Source organism: Scomber japonicus, chromosome 13 (assembly GCF_027409825.1).
Source record: "Scomber japonicus isolate fScoJap1 chromosome 13, fScoJap1.pri, whole genome shotgun sequence".
Lineage (NCBI taxonomy): Eukaryota > Metazoa > Chordata > Actinopteri > Scombriformes > Scombridae > Scomber > Scomber japonicus.
This window is the reverse complement of record NC_070590.1, coordinates 6,069,390-6,091,259: the sequence shown is the minus strand read 5'-3', so window position 1 is coordinate 6,091,259 and position 21,870 is coordinate 6,069,390. Positions and strand designations below refer to the sequence as shown.

General features: G+C 40.3%; 1 protein-coding gene across 2 annotated transcripts; it reads right to left on the bottom strand.

The window, feature by feature from the left end:
• Nucleotides 1-9,834: 9,834 nt before the first annotated feature.
• On the bottom strand, nucleotides 9,835-21,338 carry LOC128371282 (ubiquitin carboxyl-terminal hydrolase 2-like). 2 transcript variants are annotated; one of them, XM_053331562.1, is made up of 12 exons: nucleotides 21,054-21,338; nucleotides 16,295-16,345; nucleotides 16,063-16,186; nucleotides 14,998-15,109; nucleotides 14,748-14,858; nucleotides 14,090-14,154; nucleotides 13,900-14,003; nucleotides 13,239-13,319; nucleotides 13,056-13,134; nucleotides 11,865-11,972; nucleotides 11,610-11,730; nucleotides 9,835-10,419 (listed from the first exon to the last, which is right to left on the bottom strand). In XM_053331562.1, the coding sequence occupies exons 1-12, from the start codon at nucleotides 21,258-21,260 to the stop codon at nucleotides 10,314-10,316; spliced, it is 1,269 nt and encodes a 422-aa protein (XP_053187537.1). In that variant the 5' UTR covers nucleotides 21,261-21,338; the 3' UTR covers nucleotides 9,835-10,313. The 2 variants fall into 2 exon arrangements, with proteins under 2 accessions (XP_053187537.1, XP_053187538.1); XM_053331563.1 differs by having other exon boundaries at nucleotides 16,295-16,342.
• Nucleotides 21,339-21,870: the final 532 nt, after the last annotated feature.

Here is a 21,870-nt window from a genome sequence, read left to right as displayed (position 1 = left end):
AAAGAAACCTTGATATGATAGAAAATGTATTTAACATTTTTTTGAGGAAGTTTTTTTTATTTGGGGGGGGGGGGGGGGGGGGGAGAATGGAAACTTGTCTAATGGGATTAATATAATAAGAGAAGGAGATGTCATAACAGTACATAATGTATGAGTGTAGCTTTGTACAGTGCTTGTTTGTGATTTACAGAAATCATTGATTACAGTCGTTTTTTTTCACTGCATTTAATATATAATATAAATACATGAATAAAATATTTTAATACATGTTCCCGCCTTTCTTACAGTTGACTTCTGTGGCGTCACATTACATCTTTTTATAACACTGCGGGTAAAGTCCATGTGTTTATGATCGAACTACTTCCTTGTACACTGGTGTTTGATCATTGTTTTTATGAGCGTGACGAGAGTACAGTGTAATATGTGTGCACACATCCAGAAAAAGAAACAAGATTAGGGTCTTAAATTAGTTGTCGCAGCGCATGAGAACTTTCCATCTAAGATTGATTTAATACACTTACAGTCAGAGCAATATCAAACCTTCTACTGTACCAAGAAAGTATCCATTCAAAGCACATAATGCAGCGTCTCTGCTCGACTCACACTGTTAATTTAGAGATATTAAGAGTTAACGTTTCCTCATTTTCAGCAGAAGACACCCACCGAGCGAATATGTTAGGAAATAGCAGGCGAGCAGATCATGTCTTGCAGTGGGATCCATTGTAACACACCAAGGAATCAGTCTGGCTATCTTTAAGAAAACAGCTTTTATATAAATGGGTCAGTGACAAATAAGGGTTCACAAGAAGAGCAATTCAAAAATATGTTAAAAAAATTGTCTTAAAGTGATGGTTGGCGTAATTTCGACCTAGCGTCATACGCACTATGAGGTCTATCTAATCAGCAACTCTGCCCTTTTTTTTCATTTGGTCGGAAAATAGTGGAGTTAGAGCCATCAGCCAAATGTCTTAGTATAGGTGCTAACGGGACCACCAGTGTATCTGGTAAATGACCCCACTAATTATGCCTGGATTGTTATCAAACTTCTACGGTAGTACAAATAGGGTCTTTAAGTTTGGCAGCCACCATAGAGTCTCCTACAAGCTTGTAAGAGCAGAGGAGGAGGAGGGGTTGTCAGGAGGTTGCAACCTGCAATCTCAACGCTACATGCAACTAAATCCTCCACACTGGTTCTTTAAGGCAGAATGTTAAAATGCAACTTGTAAATAATCGATTTGTCAGAGACGAACATACTTTATGACAGCTGAGGGAGGGATCTGGTAGAGTATGACTTGCCATAAACAATCCATTTGTCAAAGGCGTGACATACTGACACAAAACACTGATACGTGATATGACTGATATAAGTTCAGTGCTATAGTTTTAACCCTTGTGTCGTCCTCCCGGGTCAAATTGACCCCATCTCTTTTGACTGTTCCTTCTTCCTTCTTCCCTCTTTCTTTAATTTTTCCTTCCTTCTTCCCCTCCACCCTTCTTTCTTTGCTCCCTCTTCCTTCCATCCTTCCTTCCTTCCTTCCTTCCTCCTTTCCTTCCTTCCTCCCTCCTTATTCCTTTCCTTCCTTCCTTCCACCCTTCTTTCTTTGCTCCCTCTTCCTTCCATCCTTCCTTCCTTCCTCCTTTCCTTCCTTCCTTCCTCCTTTCCTTCTCTCCTAAATTCCTTACTCCTTTTCGTCCTTACTCCTTTCCTTCCTTCCTTCCTTCCTTCCTCCTTACTCATTTCCTTCCTCCCTCCCTCCCTCCTTACTACTTTCCTTCCTTCCTTCCTTCCTTCTCTCCTTAATTCCTTCCTCTTTTCCTCCTTACTCCTTTCCGTCCTTCCTTCTTTCCTTCCTTCTCTCCTTACTTCCTTCCTCTTTTCCTCCTTACTCCTTTCTGTCCTTCCTCATGTCCTTCCTTCTGTCCTTCCTTGACCTGAGGACAACAGGAGGGTTAACCCTTACATACTATTTTATGGTCTAGGAGAACATTTTATAAGTATGATGAACATACAACATGTTTGAATGGTGATTTTTATACATTTTTATATATTAAAATAAAAAGAGATGGATTTTATTTCCATGTTTGTATATTTTGGGGTCACATTAGGAAAAGTCCAGCTAAAAGAAATCAAATTTGACCCTGAACAGTATGTAAAGGTTAAGTCATTGTAGATAATTCACATAATACGCAGTTACAATATTTAATAATAAATGAATGTTTTAACAGTCTAAAGTTGGTATCAGTGTTTGTTCTTCTGCCTGCAGTTAAATAACTTCTTCAACTTCAACTTCAACTTTATTTATAAAGCACTTTAAAACAACCACAGCTGAAACAAAGTGCTGTACATAAATAGATAAAACAACACAGGAACATAAAAAAATTAAATTAACATAACATTATTAAATTAAACACAATAAAACAATAACTAAAAAACAAACAAACCATAAAACACTAAGCCAAGGAATAAAAATGGGTTTTAAGACAAGTTTTAAAAATGGACATCTGACAAAATAGGCCGTCTGTATTACATAACGTCTACTGGAGACAATTCCTTTAGGTGATTGACCATTGGGGCTAACGCTTCATCATATCCGGGACAACGGTGCAGTATTAAGTGGACTTTAGAACACACGAGGGCTTCAGGGTTTTATGGTGGGGCCATTAGCGATGGAAGTGTCAACAAAGGCAGCGCTTGGTAACTACACGAATAAGAACACGGCTCTCATGCAGGAAAACGACTGTTAATACCCTGAGCTGTGTGATCAGCCCATATGGTGCGCATGGGAGCCAGGGGGAGTGTGTGCATGTGTGTGTGTGTGTGTGTGTGCATGTTGGGGGGAGGGGAGTGTTCCTATCTGTGTGTATTTGCAAAGATGAAAATGAAATGAAAATTTAATTGAATTATATTTATAAATATTCGCAATATACAAAATTATGACAGGATTGTAAAATGTACAGGTGCATAGAAACCTTATCTTAACCCTTCCCTTGCCCTCATGAGCATCTTTAACCCTTAAACAGGTAATGTGCACCAGGAGATACAGACTCTTTAACCCTCCTGTTGTCCTCAGGTCAAGGAAAGGACAGAAGGAAGGACAGGAGGAAGGACGGAAAGGAGTAAGGAGGAAAAGAGGAAGGAAGTAAGGAGAGAAGGAAGGAAGGAAGGAAGGAAGGAAGGGAGTAAAGAGGGAGGGAGGAAGGAAATGAGTAAGGAAAAAAAAGGAGGAAGGAGGAAAAGAGGAAGGAAGTAAGGAGAGAAGGAAGGAAGGAAGGAAGGAAGGGAGTAAAGAGGGAGGGAGGAAGGAAAGGAGTAAGGACGATAAGGAGTAAGGAGGAAGGGAGGAAGGAAGGAAAGGAGTAAGGATGAAAAGAGGAAGGAATTTAGGAGAGAAGGAAAGAAGGAAGGAAGGAAGGAAGGAAAGAAAGAAGTAAGGAGGGAGGAAGGAATGAAAGAAGGGAGGAAGTAAGGAAAGGAGGAAGGAAGGAAGGAAGGAAGGAAGGAAGGAAGGAAGGAAGGAAGCAAAAAGGGAGCAAAGAAAGGAGTGTGGAGGGGAAGAAGGAAGGAAAAATTAAAGAAAGAGGGCAGAAGGAACAGTCAAAAGAGATGGGGTCAATTTGACCCGGGAGGACGACAGGAAGGTTAACATCTTCTTAGGAGCATGATTGTGGCTCTTCAATTGTATGTGTCTTGAATTGTTAGGACTAGATTGGCAAAATTGAAGCTTGTGGTAGATCTATACTTTGATATAAATGATAAAACTCAGATTAGAAACTAGTATGTGTGATATTAATGATCAGGAAAAGCAAGAATATATCACTTCTCTTCCTTTCTTCGGAGTCATGAATGGAGTAGTGCATTTTTTTGCCACTGAGTGATGAAGTTTGGAAGACTTCCCTCCAGAACTTCTCCAGACTATAGGGCATGTCCAGAACATATGGATAAAGGGAGGCCTCATCTGTCTTACATTTATTACAGCATGAATCTACATCAGGGTCAAAACTGGATCATTTGGTGTTGGATATGTGGGTTCTATGTACAACTTTAGAAATTGTAGCAGGGAAGTGCAATTTATCAACTTAAAGATTATATCCCACGTGTCCTCAGATATAGATATATTCAAATCTTACTCCCATGCTGTTTTAATTTTTATTAGGGGGGCTTGCCTTACACTCAGTAGTTTATCATAAATATCAGATATCAACCTTTTATGTGATGGTTGGTTCAAATCAGGTCTCTCAGGGAAATTTGGTATCTGGCAGCAAAGAAAATGTCTTATTTGTAGATACCTGAAAAAGGTGGGAATTTGGGAGATTCAACTTTCTAGCCAGTCTTTGCCATTCTTGAAATTTTGGGTCTAGCAAGGAAGGTTGAGAGAGATGATTAGCTGTAATAGGGCTTGAAAGGCAGAAAGCAAGAAGGCCAAAAATGTCTCCTGAACTGAGCCCACACTCAACAACAGGCTTATCTTATCTATGAGTATATTTGACAGGAAAGGTTTCTTTTCATTCTATATGTTTGCTTTGACTATCTTCAAATAGTAATATTATCTGATAAGAGTTTATGAGTGAGTGGGTATGTACATAATAAATTAACTGCATCATCATCTTCCTGTCATGTGATCCATTGTTGGACTACAGCTGCTTTAACATATATTATCAGTGTATGAAAAAATTCAAATAGCTCTGTTTCGATTTCCGCCGCCTCCTTAGGAAAGTATTTGTCTCTAGCAGCTAAATGTTCATCTGTTAGCCGCTGACTTTATGTGGTTGCCAGGTGGTAGCGTACGGTTGGCTGCTGCAGCTAGAAATGTGCCTGATCAAAGTGATGAGTGTGAACCTAAACTGTAATGTTGTGGGCCATAAAAACTAAAGAAAAAGCTGAAAGATGCTGTAACGCTCTGCAGAGCTGAGGGGAAACTGCAAAGTCAGATGATGAATCTCTGAGGGGGTTTGTTACTACCGGCAACCCCTTTCATGTCATGTGATCCATTGTTCATATATAAAAACATGGACTACAGTACAGCTGCTTTAACATATATTAGCAGTGCAAGTGTTTTAAAAAGCAATATGAATGGATCAGGAGCTTTGTAGTGCAGTTTAGCAGCAGATGTTCCACATAATCTCTATATTAAGGATCCAAACATGTTTTAAAAAATGCTTTTCTTTGAATAAAAATGTGTGTGTAAGGAAGGAAGGAAGGAAGGAAGGAAGGAAGGAAGGAAGGAAGGAAGGAAGGAAAGGAGAGAGGGAGGAAGGAAAGAAGGAAGGAAGGAAGGGAGGGAGGAAGAAGGAAGAAAAGGGAGGAAGGAAGGAAGGAAGGAGGGAAGGCAGGAAAGGAGGGAAGGAAGGAAGGAAGGAAGGAAGGAAGGAAGGAAGGAAGGAAGGAAGGATGGAAGGAAAGAAGGAAAGAAAGACAGAGGAAAGAAGGTAGGGAGAAAGGAAGGAAGGAACAGTCAATACAGATGGGGTCAATTTGACCCGGGAGGACGACACCAGCTCTTACATACTGGTCATATTCAGGCATTTCTCAGTTTAAATGTGTATCAGGATAAGTTGTCAAATTTCTGTTTTTAATGCTTTTTTTCTTCTCTCAAATGAAAAAGAAATTGGTCAAATTAGACCCTGAATAGTACGTAAGGGTTAAATGAGTAAGTGCTGAACACAAGCTTTCTCCTCCTTCACTGTAAAGTCCATTTTCAGTATGTTAGCAGCACTGGAGGCTTCAAGTTTCCACATGACACCTTGTTCACTACGTCACACACTGCACCACAATGAGCTCCAAACTAGCTGTGACGTCACAAATCATGCACAGCGCTTTAAACTCAGATCCAGAGAAGAAGAGTGTGAAAAAAACAGCTTTGAGGGTTGAACATCTGACTGAAGACTGAATAACTTTTATTTTATTATTTACACCAAGTGCTGAATCATCCAGTAGCTGTGAATATATTTTTGTCTGGAGCAGAGGAGTGGACTGATTGACAGACCCAGCAACTAAGGTTTATTTAAGGCCATACGCCATATAACCAAATTACAGTGAATAAGGAGTAACGTACTGTACAGTAACTAGTGCTGAGGTCACGAAATGGGTTGGGGTGAAGGTCTTGTTGCCCTGACAACAGCTCCAGGTAAATATTATACACAATACATCAATATTAAATCAACTGAGCCCTCCCTTCCTTCCTTCCTTCCTCCCTCCCTCCCTCCTTACTTTCTTTCCTTCCTTCCTTCCTCTTTTCATCCTCACTCCTTTTCTTCCTTCCTTCCTTCCTTTTCTCCTAAATTCCTTCATCTTTTCGTCCTTACTCCTTTCCTTCCTTCCTTCCTTCCTTCCTTCCTTCCTCCCTCTCTCCTTACTCCTTCCTTCCTTCCTTCCTTCCTTTCTTCCTTCCTGCTTACTCCTTCCTTCCTTCCTTCTGTCCTTCCATGACCTGAGCGTTGTGGGAGGGGCTCAGTTCGTGTTACAGCTACAACAACAGTCGGCCTCTTGCTCCCACAACTTTATCTTTTCTCCTAACAAAATGGCGTCAACACAAACAGATCATCAGTCTAAAAGCCCTAGAAACCTAATCACACACACACACACACACACACACACACGCACGCACACACACACACACACACACAGATGTCTTTTCCCTCAGGCGTTAACAAGCTCAGTGGCTCAAGGATAAGAGCTAAGTCAGAGGGAAAAGAGAGGAGATATGGTGGTATGGAGGTTTTCAGGTTAAACAGATGTAGCCAGTACGTGAATTCATATTAAATGATATTAAATATCAGGTATTAGCTATAGATGTGATTTTAAAAAAGACTTCATGTTAAAATGTTCCTTTCTAACCTTGTCCTTCTGAGAATTTGTCTCCATGTTACAGATAATAAAAATAGTTTATATTAGTTTAACCCTCCTGTTGTCCTCGAGTCAAGGAAGCAAGTTAGGAAGGGAGGAAGAAGGAATGAAAAGAGGGAGGGAAAGAAGGAAATAGAGAAGGAGGGAGGGAGGAAAGGAAGGAAGGGAGGAAAGAAAGAAAGAAGGAAGGAAGGAAGGAAGGAAGGAAAGAAGGAAGGAAGGAGGGAGGGAAGGAAAGAAGGAAGGAAGGAAGGGAAGGAAAGAAGGAAGGAGGGAAGGAAAGAAGGAAGGAAGGAAGGAAGGAAAGCAATGAATGAAGGAAGGAGGGAATGAATGGACAGAAGGAAGGAAGGAAAGCAATGAATGAAGGAAGGAGGGAAGGAAAGAAGGACAGAAGGAAGGAAGGAAGGAAGGAACAGTCAAAACAGACGGGGTCAATTTTGATGACAGGAGGGTTAAATGGAGAGTTTTTTTTCTTAAGGCTGTTTCAGAGACTCATAAGGATAATATTTTTCAATAAATACTCCACACTGGGGATTCTGGGGGATTTAATATCCTAAATATGAAACTATTCGGTTAAATATATCAGTTTTTATCCACTTGTACCCAAAATATCAGCCTCAGCTCTTAAAACCCTTCATCTGTTTGCACATGATTGAACACTCACACCATATGAGAGCGTACCACTGTGCACAGCGCCCTCCAGTGGCCGCAGCGGGAAACTAGCTCCTCTGTCTCATGGCCTTGTTTTAAGTGGGTCAAAGGTGTTTCTGACACAAATCCAATCTGACCGCACTCAGCTCATTTAGCCTGGAAGTTCACAGCACGCTCTGCACACTCATTGACCTCTGAGTGTTTTCAATGCAGACAAAACAGGAAATACGCAGCGAGAGACATAACACATTTTACAGTATTATTAATCTGCTTCCTTCTTACCTTTGTGGGTGACTAGTAATTATTGTCTGTGCTCTAATGGCGCCCTCTTACTGTCCGACTCTGCTCTGAATTTGGCAAACAGGCCTTTATGTTCTCTCCCCTGCAGACAAAGGTGCAGCTGAATGAGCTGATCCTGATTAGGGAATTTAAAACGCAGTGAAGCGTTCAAAGGCAAATTCAACTGGAATTTAGTAATTGCTTCTTTTGCTAGATCAATTTCCTCCTTTATGTCTTTTTTAAGAACATGATTGTGTGAGTTGCTGCTGCTGTACTGTATGTTTTGTTTCATGTGTCTTTAATTGTCTGTTTGTATGTTATTTAAAATGCTGTATTGCTTCTATCTTAATCAGGGCTCCATTGAACATCATGTAATCTCAATGGGATTCACCTGGTTAAATAAAGGTTTTTAATAAATATAATGCATCATCAGTGAAATGGATTACACCTTTCTCATTAAGCTGCAATTTCTTTGTAATGCAACAGTATGATGCCAGTAAAAATATTCAATGTCAGGTTATATAACTTATCAAAATAACTGCATTAGGACTTATTAGATTCCTTATTAAGCCTTACAAGCACTGCAACTTGAAGGCTGCATTTATCAATATTTTATATTAATATTACTATCAGTATTTTTAAACAGCCCACTCACCTCTAGGGAGCTTTTTAAGTCTCTCTTAACTCATTAAACTTTACTCAGGTCGGCTCCATGGGTAACAGCTTTTTCTGCAAGTGTCTAGCTGGTGAATATAGTGGAGCATTTAGAAACCAGATATTTTACTCAGGAGTTGGTAAAGGAGTAAATCTTGGGACTTAAATTCATCAGATGGTCAGAAACACGACTCAAAATGAATGATAATGTTTCTCCGTGTCTGCAGGATGTATGAATATGTTTATCAACTTAATAAAATGATAATATATCAATGTCTTTCAGCTCAATTTATGCAGCTTTCAAGACCGGTAATACCTCTGCTTTTCTAACACTCCTGTTGTCCTCAGGTCAAGGAAGGACAGGAGGAAGGAAGGAAGGATAGGAGTAAGGAGGGACAGAAAGGAGTAGAGAGGGGGGACAGAAGGAAGGAAGGAAGGAAAGGAGGAAAAGAGGGAGGAAGGAAGGAAGAAGAGATGTAACGGAGGAAGGAAGGAAAGGAGTAAGGAGGGAGGAAGTACGGAGTAAGGAGGGAGGGAGGAAGTAAGGAAAGGAGAAAAAGAGGGGAGGGAGGAAGAAAGGAAGAAGAGAAGTAAGGAGGGAGGAAGGAAGTATGGAAGGAGGAGGGAGCAAAGAAAGAGAGAAGGGGGGGGAGAACGAAGGAAAAATTAAAGAAAGAGGGAGGACGGAAGGAAAGAAGGAAGAGTCAAAAGAGAGATGGGGTCAATTTGACCCAGGAGGACGACAGCAGGGTTAAAGATATCCCATGAAAAGACCAAAATCAACAATGAACTGATTCTGCCGTTGAGATTGACATGACTTTTTTCTTTCTTACCCCTCAACTTAGTGTGTATCTGTTTATCTGGGTGATGAGCTGCTGCATAAAATCACCTGTTTACTGTTTGTGGTATAGTATAGTATATTTTTTAAGTATTACCCTTATGGAAGGAGTAACCATATGGCAGGCTGAATAATGAAAATAAACACATGAAGCAGTTGTAAGTTAACAATGAATTTGAAGTATTTATATACTCTGAAGTGACTTGGATGAAAAGTCAGATACATTTTTTCCTGGCAGAAGTATTGTTGCATATCTTACACAGCTGCTTTGGTACAGTCTGGCTTTGCCACAGTAGTTACATTCACTGCGCTGCCTATAAATACAGTACAAAAATAAAATGTGCTTCGACACAAAGCATCCTCTCTCTCTCTCTCTCCGTTAATGTATTTCTATTGTTCTAACAGGAAACCATTAGGCTTTAAATGACACACAATATATGCATTTTTTAAATTACCGGCATCAATATCGAACAGAATAAATTACAACTTGCAGTTCAGTGTTTGAGACATTTTTTGAAGTCTCTGTAATGTTCACACATAATATAATAATATCCTTAAGGCTAATAGTCCGTGTTTAAAGTGCATAAAAAAAAGAAAAAATATCCACTCAAGTGACAAGGAAGGATATGAATTCAACTCCAGGAACAGCTGCGTAAAAATGTTTCTGTGAGTGAGAATAAACAAAAAAAAAAAAAAGTCATTTTCTGAGTGGAGTGTCCTCTTATCCTCCAAAAAAAGCACAAGTATGACTCTCAGCTGTGCCTGGAGCTGAATTTATACACTTTTCTCTCCAGTGTCAGTTCCAGCTTCAAGTCCTTGAACCTCGAACGGGTCTTCAAATCCACCCTTTAATCTCAAAAACACACTCAAATGAAGGTCGGAGGGTGTTTTTCTCTCAACAACACCTCTCTGAGCTCCGTATTCAGTGTCTGTAATGGCAGGACTCTCTCCACTAGATGGAGCTCTCCTCCAGCAGGCAGTGTGACTCCATGGACTCCATCTTCAGGCCCCAGTTTAGGACAGTTCATCACTCGACTGCAGTGTCTAGAGTCGACATGTCTGATATTTAGTGTGAGGGGAGGCGGCCAGCTCGTAGAAGAGGACGTAGGCGTTGCTGCTGCGAACTTGGCTGGAGGACATCGGGCTCACCCTGCACAGAACAAATGGTACATAATGTAGTTGTTTTTAAAATGAAATATAACCACAAATGAGGTTCAAACACATCATTTGACATTCATGTATTTTTAAACCACCAGAGTTCACAACAGGTGTGCAGAAACACGAGGGTAAGGCTGATTTGAACTGATGACCTGACAGTTACATGACTACCAGGACAACACAGCTGTCACTGTAAACATTAACGTAGTTCTGTATACACTACAATGCTGCTCCCCTCCCCCACCCCCACCCCCACCATGGGATAATACATGTGCATACAAACTCACCAACGTGTCCACTATCTGTCCACTTCTAAAGGACACCAGTGCTTCAGTCATTACACACTGCCCATATTAAAACATCAGCACTACCTATCTTTTTTAATATACCAGTGCTTAAACTACCCCACATCACATATTTAAATGAGTACTCAAAACTCACTTCTACAGATTAGCTTTTATGTGATGTCATCTGCTTGTCTGTTCATTTTGCTTATTGCTATACTGTCTTTTATTTAATCTTATTTTACTTTGTCTTATTTATTTTATATATTTTTACATTCTCATTATCTCCCACTGTATTCCATTCTCCTCTACTCTCATCCTGTCAATGCCAGTCTTGTTACCTCTCTCTGTGTTGTATGTCTTGTTTTTTTATTGTAATGCTTTTGCTTGCTTTGTCTGTCAAAGCACTTTGTGAACTTTGTTTTTGAAAGGTGCTATATATGTGACATACACTGTGATCTGTGGAGAACCATATTTCGCTCCTATACATGCTGTGAGTGTGTAGGCTATTATTAAAGTGACAAATAAACCAGATTCTGATTCTGAATGAGCAAAGTACAGCGTTGAAGTCAATGAGACTGAATAACTTAATGATCTGTAACACTTGAAGGCCCCATGAAATAATTAAAAAAGCAAATACAGTATGACCTCTTTCCCAGTTTTAATCTTGTGTCACTGTGTTAATTGGCACTGAAATGCTCTTAAAACCACAGTCACATACACCCAATCTGCACATTTAATTTGCCATCAGTAAATTATGCCAACAGCTTGACACACCTAGATACGGCTAGTATGAGGTCACATTAACTTGACAGCGGGTTTATACAGCCGTCACCTAATCTGATAAGAAGATATGTGACAGTGATACTGCATGTGGAGTAGATGTGGGAGTCCATACCTGGAGTCGTTGTAGCTGTACCACTCTCCCAGCCCCGGGTTCTTGCAGTAAGCTGTGTAATGGCCTCCCAGAGCGTTCCCCGAGTGATTGGACACTGCATACAGGTTATACACGGCACGCTCTGCGAAGGAAGAAACAACACCGTCAGTCCTTACTCATCAAAATCCAGCTGACCTTGGAAAGTACATGAGAGTTTTTGTCTTCCTTTCTCTCTCTCTGCAGGGTGACAGCTTGTCGTCTTCGGCAAACACTCACCGCTGCTCTCTGAAGTAAACTCCCGCAGGTCGAGCTCTTTGAGGGGGAAGTTGACATAAGTGGAGAGTTTGCTGGATCGGATGTTGGAGTCTGAGAAACGTTTCAGGTCTGAGAGGAATGCTGAGTCAAGGAGGCAAATGATTGTGCTTGGAATAACTTCATAACATATACTTGACAGTTTCACTTAGGTCAGGGGGGTCAAACATGCGGCCCGCGGGCCAGAACCGGCCCACCGAGGGGAGCAATCCGGCTCACTTTCCTTCCTGTGTTCTTTTCCTTCCTTACGTCTGTCCTTCTTACCTTCCATTTTTCCTTCCTTCCTTCTTCCATCTGTCCTTCCTACCTTCCATTTTTCCTTCCTATCTTCCTCTTTTCCTTCCTTCCTTCCTATCTTCCTCTTTTCCTTCCTTCCTTCCATCTGTCCTTCCTTCCTTCTTTCCTCCCTTCCATCTGTCTGTCTGTCCTTCACTGTCTGCCTTTCCTTTCCTTCCTTTCCTTCTTATTTCCTTCTTTCCTTCCTTCCTTCTGTCCCTCCATCTTTTTAACGATACGGCCCACATGAGATCAAATTGGTCAGTATGTGGCCCTCGAATGAAAATGAGTTTGACACCGGTGACTTAGGTTTTAGAGTAGTTCGACTTGCAGTAGCACCACCAGAACCTGTCTACTCTTTGTAGCATTGCTTGATTTATTTATTTGGCCACTAGGGGTCAGCAGAACAAGCTAAAAACACAATACTGATACACCACAATAACAATATCAAGTTCTTGTGGCTAACAGATTAGCATAAAAGTTGCTTATTTACAAATCCAGCAGACACAGAGCAACATTCGCCACCATGTGAGTGTAAATCTCAAGTCTTTGCTTTCCTCTCAGCTGTTTTTATCTCCACCTGCTCCTGAGAAAATATCTGGCTCTGCAGCTGCTACATGCTCAACTATGTTCACAAGCTTGTTGATGGATTTTGCTGAATATTCTATTTTTTCTTCACTTAACTGGACACTGGTTCGCTGAGCAACTATATTCCATTGTCCAAATCCAGCTAAATTATGCATGTTTGTGGTAGATCATTGAACTAACAGATCATACGCAACCCTTTAGCACATGCACATACTTTCTAATGCATGTGAGTGTGCTGTAAATGATAAACAAAATATGCAGCTGATGTTAAATGGAAAATTAAAAGGATACGAAGCACAAGAATCTGCGGGAACTTCTGGATGCTGAATCGTTTGGTACATTTCCTTCTGGCTTTGCATCTGTTGCATGTCTGAGGGAGAGACAAACACAGGATATAAGCCAATGAGTTGCTGCTGCTGTACAGTATAATCCATATATCATGTGAAATGTGCTGTTATGTAAAAGGTTTCTTACCGGTCTCTCTTCTCCATCCAACACATCTTCCTTTGTGAAGAGTCTAAGGCAGTCTTTGAGAGTCACCTCGCCTGAGTTTTTCTATAGAAGCAAAAAGCATGACCAGTCAGGGAACAGCCAAATACATCAACTCCATTACCTCTGGAGGCTTTCTGAGGTGGTCAAATATGATCAGGCAGGACAAGACAGGCAGGATTGGATGTACAGTACAGTAAAATCAGTATGGATTATATTCTTGGTCAAGGACTCCAGCGCAAAAATAATCATCATTACGGCCAATTTCCATATGTGGAAAACCTTTGTCAAGTGTATGTGTGTGTACTGTCTGGCCCCCGCCTACTGAACTCTCTGCCACCAGACATTCGCACTTCAGACTCTCTCTCCACCTTTAAATCCCGCCTGAAGACACACCTATTCAGAGTGGCCTACTCTGTCTCTCACTAACTATGCAATCTTCATTCTTATTTATTTATTGTAATAATGCATTTGTAGTCACATTCATATTTATTCTTTATCCTTGCACTAAATGTCACCTGATTTATATTGTTTGATGTGCTGTTGTGTTATATGTGCCTTGTAAGGTGTCCTTGAGTGCTTTGAAAGGCATCTTTAAATAAAATGCATCTTTATTGTTATTATTATTATTATTATTGTTACTGACCTGTGCAATCGGTATCGATAGATCCCAGAATGGATCAAACACGGTGGAGCGGAAGCCACAGACAGTGCAGGTCAGAGAGCTTTTCAGCTGTCCCACAAAAAGATCTACAAGCACAATAAAAAGATGTTTAATACACATATAAAATTTCAAGGACGAATGTAACTACAGTAGTAACTCAAATATCACTTACCCACTACTTTGCTGTCCTCTCTTTCCAAATACATATTCCACATCCGTTTGCCTTTCTCTTCATCCCTGTGAAGGAAAATCATTAAAGTTAAAATGTTGTAATACTTAATGTTGTAAATACTGGTTATGGAAACAACTTAAATGTAAGTTTGTAACCCTCCTGTTTCTCCCTCAGGTCAAGGAAGGGAGGAAAGAAGGAAGGAAGGAAGGAAGGAAGGAAGGAAGGAAGGAAGGAGTAAGGAGGGAGGGAGGGAGGAAAGGAAGAAGGGGGGAGGGAGGGAGGAAAGGAAGAAGGGAGGAAGGAAGGAAGGAGGGAAAGAAAGGAGAAAGGAAGGAAGGAAGGAAGGAAGGAAGGAAGGAATAGTCAAAAGAGATGGGGTCAATTTGACCCAGGAGGACGACAGGAGGGTTAAAGATAAATCTCAGCAGATTCATAACATAGTGGGGTCCTTCCTTCTTTTTGCATAACAGCGGTAGAATAAACTACAAAATCTTGAAGCTAATTACATACATGATCAAATATACAGTATATCTTCAACACTGCAGCTCGATGAGGTACTCTTTTTTTTTTTTATTGTGGTGCGAGGTGTCAGTGACATGGAAGTTTATGAGTGACTTATTGGGGATAAAGGTGAGAGATGGCCAGTGTTCCAACTTACGAGAGATGGTCAAAGTCCTCGACAGACATCTTAGGACGGACTGTCACTCTGTTCACCTCATTATGGAGACCGTCCAATAAGAAGCGTAGAAACTCCTGGGCGTCCTGCTGACTGCAGACAGAGAGAGAGATGATTCATTATGTAATTATATTACCCTGCTACAGTACATATCTGACATCAGACATTATTGAGTCATGTTTAATTACTTTAAATGAAAAGGTTTATATTTAAAAAGGGAGGGAAGACTTACTTGCAACCCACAAATTTGGGAGCGTATCTCTGGATCTGGCTTCTGAAATCAGAGGGACTGATGGCGTCGTCTTTCACAGAGGTCCACAGGCTCTGAGTCAGCTTAGCAAACTCTGAAGGAGAGAGAGAAAGACAAAGACGATTAGACCATAATCATCATAAAGACAATTTAAAAAGGGAACCCTGCCAACTTTAAAAACCCCTTTATATCTCAGGACTTCTCACCCCTCAGACCCTCTTCACACCTTCACATGTTGACTGTGCTTCCATTCATGAAAAAACTCAATGCATCTTAAGACTCACATTTATTCTCTGGCTTTTAACTGTGTTTAATCAGTTTTTAATTTATTCTGATTTCTTTGGGTTTTCATTTGTGGTTCTATTTTAATCTTGCTTTATTTTTCATAATCATGTATATAAATGTCCTTATACCTCTATGTGTATATGTGTGTGCCATACAAACTTCCTCTCATTTGAATGAAAATAATATATGTATGAGAACAAGTGTGGGGATTTTTTTTAAATGGTAAAGCAACAAAAAAAAAAAAATCTTATCCTGATCTAATCTTATACTTTTTTGGGCATGGAAGTTTATTCTTCACTTTGGGAACTCACTAGCTTTTTCCAGGGATTTCAACTGCTTCTCACTGTCTTTGCTGGCAAAACAATCATATAAAAACAGACCCAAAGCGGGTGACTGTGTTGTACTAATTACAGGTACAAACAACTGAGTAATTGCTGAGAAAGTAATGATATTCTGAGGATAGTAACCTGTGTGAACATGCTGTGCAAACACACCCTTTAAAAAGCTCTGCGGGCATGAAATAGTCTGGTGCAAACATTATAATTTGAGTTTAATGTGATCTGGCTGTAGTTTGATGATAGTAGTCTAGTCTGTCTACTTTGTTAAAGGGCAACTTTTTAATATATAGTTTAAAGAACAAAGACGTGTAAATACATAAAAGCTGACAATTTGTGTCTCAACATTGACAAAGCATTAAAACAGGTGGGCAGTGTTCCTCATTATGTGGCTAACGTGGTTTAACAGCTCAGAGGATGGTCTTACCCTCCATAAGAGCGGCGTTAGACCTGCAGTTGTTGTTGAGGTCTGAGCGGTGAACGTTTCTCAGGCAGTAGTCCCTCAGGTCCGGAGTGTTACTCAGACACTGTACGATGGAGTTCATGAAACACTGGAAATCAAAAACGAGACACAGAGAAAGAAAAAAGTTAATTCAGTGAATATAAAGACTCATTTGGGGGTTTCAGTGTGATATATTAGATGAAGTAAAAGCACTTACCGTGTTACCCAAGTTCCTCAGCCCCACCAAGCCTTGAGGACTCTTGTTCTGCTAAAAAGAGAAAGAGGAGATTCAGATTCACTCATATTATATTTGTTGGGGCATGATACGTTCACCAGATACCACATTAAACTTTTAAACAGCCTCCAGAAACATTTGACCTATTCTGAAGGAAAGATTTTTTTTAAGGCCACTTTTTTGATAAAAGCGCAAATATCTCGACTTGTGTTTCTGGTAATGGGGATCAGTTATGGGGCCAAAATCAGCTTCCACTTTGGGCTCATGACTGTACTGTATGTGGGCTGATTAATCAAAGATGGAAGTGTGATTTTTATGGGCAAAGCTGGTCCCTTAAAAAATATATATATTTGCTTATGGTGTGGGTAGAAGGTGAGTCATGGTAATCCAGATATAAACTATGAATAAATTAATGAATAGGAGCTGACAGTTTTCAGAGCTATTGTCCCTCGCGTTCCCACAATGAACATCAGCGAAGGACTGCAGCTAACGATTATCTTCATTATCGATTAATCTGCCAATGGCTTTCTCCATTAATTGTTGGGTCGAAAAACAAAAGGTCAGGGAATAGTGAAAAAATGCCATATTTTATCCAACCAACACGACAAAATGCAAGAAAAAGAAAAGCATTAAATCCTCACAATGGTTAACAGTTCATTTCCTGTTTTTAATCGACTTATTGCTGCAGCTTTAATGTCCAGTGACTATATTAAGATGTATTGACGCTGCCAACAGAGAAACACTTCAGCCTGCACAGTATGATGAAACTACTGTATGACAGCAACCCCCGTTACATCACTGGAGTGTGACTAAAGCCTCGAAGGACTGCGTGGTATTCATACCACTTGATGGTCACATTGCTGGCAGCGTTTAAGCCACTGTGCTGCGGATATCAGCGACTGTTCCACATGCTCTGATGAAATGTCACAGTCCTAACCTCTGCGTGCCACCACCCGCACCGCGGTGGCATCACACCAGCATGTGATGCAGACCGAGGAGAAAGGCTCTACTGAGAATCACCAGGACAGGACAGTCGTGTCAAGTTGTGTGTGTATGTGTGGAGAGTTTCACATCACTGCTCGAGTCAAGGATCAGCCGGTTTAGTGTTTGATGTATCCGGTGCCACTCACAGTGACGTGTTAATCATCTGTAGGCTCAGTTTGATGCATCGGACCTGATGATAGAGTTACTTTTAGATCGAGACTGCGGATGTATGTACGAGCAGGAAATGCCAGAGCAATCACAAGATGCTCTGTTGTATCACAGAGATGAATACCTTTGGATTGTGCTTTGGGGAAACTGTGATAAATATATCTTTTTTTTAGACAACCAATGGTTTAATTGACAAGTAATTAACAGATTCATCAAATAATGGTTAGTTATACCTGATCCCTTTACCTGTGTAAATATTAATACATGAATATCAGGTCTAGGGGAAGTAAAAGCTCCAAATCTGGCAGTATTTTGACCTTTGCAGAACTGTAGCAGGGATCCATTAGAACCAATTTACAGTAATACAGATTAATCAAAAGTACAAAAGACAATAATTCAGTGCTTTCCTAGCAGTTTTTAATGTTGCTGCTGTCCTGAAGGGAACAGAATAATTGGTTACCGATGCTTGGAAAAACTAGAAATGTTTATCCAAACCCGGTCACCTGTTGCAGAGATATTGCACTGCATAAAATTTAGTCAAAGTCGGAGAAAACCTCAACATACAGTATCACTCCTATAAAACAGAGTGAGTTGAATAGATGTAGTTACTAGATTCTACTCTTTACTCTGTACCACCCGTATGTTCATGCTGTAGTGACGCCAGTAGCTGAGTATTGACAGTTGACATAGTGTCTTGTGACGAGCAGCTCTTCCTGAATGAGGGAACATAGTAACAGAGTAACGTGATGACTCGGAGCAAGTCAGCACAGTTACGCATCAACGCCTCTACTGACGCCTCAGCGGCTCCATCTGGAAATAACTGCGTCAAAAGGTAGCGGAGCGTTGACGGAAGCAGAAATAAAAAGGAATAAACGCAATATATGGATTTATGTGCATTTATATTTTGTTGGTGATTGCAATATGTGTGAGCTTTTTGCTGCTGCTGGACAAATTAAACATGTGTCTGCAAAAAAAAAAGAAAAAAAGTGCATGCTCCCACTTTATTGTGCAGTGTGCTTCAACCTGTGGCACTTTTATTATCTTAGCATCACATTTATGCTACAGTGGTCTGACTTGGAGATATGAGGTGTGATTTAAAGCACGCAGCTTGTATCTTGATAACAATTAGCTTACACTGCACATGTCTGAACATGTTTCAGTGGAGAGCTGTGGGGCCTCATGATGAGCTTTTAAAGCCTAGAAAATAGAGCAGTGACAATACAAGCTATTAACAGCCTGTTTGGCTTCAATGTTTTTGTTTTTTTTCTCCCTTTTTCTTCCCTGCAGCGTTTGAAGGTGACCATATGGTTTGAATCCCAGTCTGCTGCATTGCTCTGCTGAATACTGACCAGCGGGGCTCGGCACACTCAGCAGGTAGCTTGTGATTTAAAAGACCCATCTAAAAAGCAGAGGAAGCGATGCGTTCAGGTAATTGCTGCGCTCTGAACAAGAACGCTCTCCACTTGTTGGCATGACTTCAGAGAAAGAGAGCAAGAGAACGTAATGTTCTCAACCAGCTATGCATGCCTGGTCAAGGCCATGTAACATGTGATAAACCAAGCAACACTCCTGCACACACACACACACATGGTGCCAGCTTTGCCACTCCCTTGGAAACAGTATAAACATAAATCTCTGTTACATGACAGCAGGGCTGGGAACCGGCCAAAATACAGTATCCAAGTAGCAATATTGGTACTTTTCTGAAACTGTACTGAGCAGAGAAAATAATACTAATAAAAAACATCTAATAAAAAAACAAAAACAAAAAAAATATTTAAAATGCTGTCAGAGTTGTTGAGTTATATGCTAATTTTTAAAAGTTTTTGAAAAGGCAGAAAGTTTTCTTTTGTCTTCCTCTGATCGTTATGGAAACATTGCAGAAGTTGTATTTAGTGGTGCTTTGAGATCAATGCTAACGTCTGCACGCTAACATGCTCATAGTGCCAAAATGCTGATGTTTAGCAGGTACTGTAAAACATTTGCCATGTTCACTGTCTTAATGTTGTCATGGTGACGTTTGCTTATACAGTACAGTAAGCCTTAAACTCAAAGTACAGTGGAGGCTGATGACAAATTGAAAATGAAATTCAGAGGATCACCAAAGTCAGCAGCAGGAATCATCATGAATGTCTGCATGAAATATATCAGCAGCAGTTTGGTTGAAATATTTCACTCTGGACCAAAGCAGAGAAAGAAGGTGTGATATGGAGTAGTGAATGTCAGAAAACTGAGAAAAATGCCTGTTATAAAACTCAAAGATGTCTTCAATCATCCTGTTTAGTCTGAGCAACAGTCCCAAATCCTGATATTTAGTTTACTGTCATTTAGGACACAGAAAACCTTCAAAATGATCAAAATAGTTGTCTTTTTTTTTCTCTTTGGTTGACTGACTAACCGTTGCAGAAAACATAATGCTCGGCTACACTAAGAACAACTAATACAATTGTGTTTCCATCTTTCCATAACACCAGTGCATAAACAACAGTGAGAACACAGATCGTCCGTGGAGACCAATAATATCCCCTACAGTACCAACAAGGACAAAGATGTGAAGTGAACTCATTCACACTACTGTAAACCACCATGGAGACAAACATGTGCAGGCTGCAGGCATCTCTTGTGTCTTAACAAAATGTCCTGAACAGATGATAAAGGCGTCAGTCTGGACACATTCCTTATCAGCAACGCTCCTTCCTATTATGTAACTAAGGTCGCACTCGAGATCTTATTTGGATGCAGGCGAAATGCTGTTCTTCTTCAATCTGCTGCATTGCATGTGTTGCATGTGTTTACAGCTCAGTCATTCTCCATGATTCTCCTGATGTGAGCCCAAAGGTCAGATTTGCTCCTCCACAAAGCTCTGTTTGGCCTTGCATATGATGTTAAAGTTGGAGGAGATGTAGAATTGATTTCACTGTGATTTTGCAGTTTCTTCTTTTTTTTTAATGCAAAACTTTCTCATCAGCTGATTTCATTCAAGCAGTGAATGACTTTAAAGTGACTATCTTTGTTTAATATATTTTTGCTGTGATATTTGTGTGGAAAAATGATCATAGAGCATGCTTTCAGTGCAAAAGCATGTCTGTTTTTTCTTTATTAAGACATAAATATGCAATTTTGATATAATAAGTTGATATAATACTTGAGTCAAATATATATTTCTGCAATGACATTTGAAGCAAATTTAATAAAAGTTGCATTGTCCTTAATGAAACTAAAACTAAACTCATCATTTTACTTGACAATTCATCAAAGCTAGCCTATTGGCCTATAATTTGCTGTTGCAGCCCTAAAATATATCAGTGCAAAGTTTAAAAAAAAAAAAAAAAAAAAAAAAAGCACATAAGGGCTTTAAAAACTCTGTGAGGCAACCACACAAATATTTCTTTCTTCTTTTTTTTTAATGTTTAAAGTTAAGAAAATATAATGGTGCCAGTAGGAGGAGGATGCCTGCACAAACACACACACACACACACACACACACACACACACACACACACACAGGTGAGACAGACAGAGGCAGGTGTGCAGTGTGCGTGCGTCTATGTGTGTGTATGTAAGTGAGGAAGGGTCGATTTAAACTCACCTTGGCCTGGTTGATGATCAGTCCCATGAATGTGGACACCAGCATGGACCGGGACAACGGCGGACTCTTGCGCCGCAGGTCGGCTTTGTCTACGGGGAAAGCGGCCGGTTCCTCCGGTACTGTCACCGTGTATGAGTGTCGCAGAGACGGCATGGCTGCACTGTTGAATACTGTCCGACACCAGGATGAATGGCACACTGCTATCATCCACTGACAATCCACTGACAGGCTGTTTCACTGAAGACGTCGTCAAGGGAAACTCAATAGCTCTCGTGCGTCTGTATGTGGAGGCTGTCAGTCGCTTCTATACCTGCGCACTATCTCCTCAGCATAGAGAATAACACAGGAGGTGGTGTGTGTTGAGTTTTTACTGCGTGCTGCTATGAATGTCTCCTCCCACCCGGAGAGGACTCATGCTGCCTTCAGGTGCTGTAGGAAAAAAAATCTTGCATTGCATAGTGAGATGAGAAGATGCTGTTATGTAATAAGAAGGTGACTCAGTTGAATTAATGTATATGCAATGGCTACTTTTAGGATAAATTACGCATGAAAAGGAGCTGCTGGTGTCCTGAAATGGATACTAAACGGTTTCTTGTCAGTTTTTGTGCAGGAATATTAAAAAAAAACATTGACACTGGTGGGAAAATTACAGTTTTATGGCTGTTAAATCAGCTAAAAATTGTCACTTGAATGGATTAATATTAGATTAAATTTATGGCAATGGCTTGTTTTTGGATAAATTGCAGGGGTAGAGCACATGCAGGAGAGTTACTGGCCAATTCCTTTTAATTTAAGTGTTTTAGAATATAAAATAAAT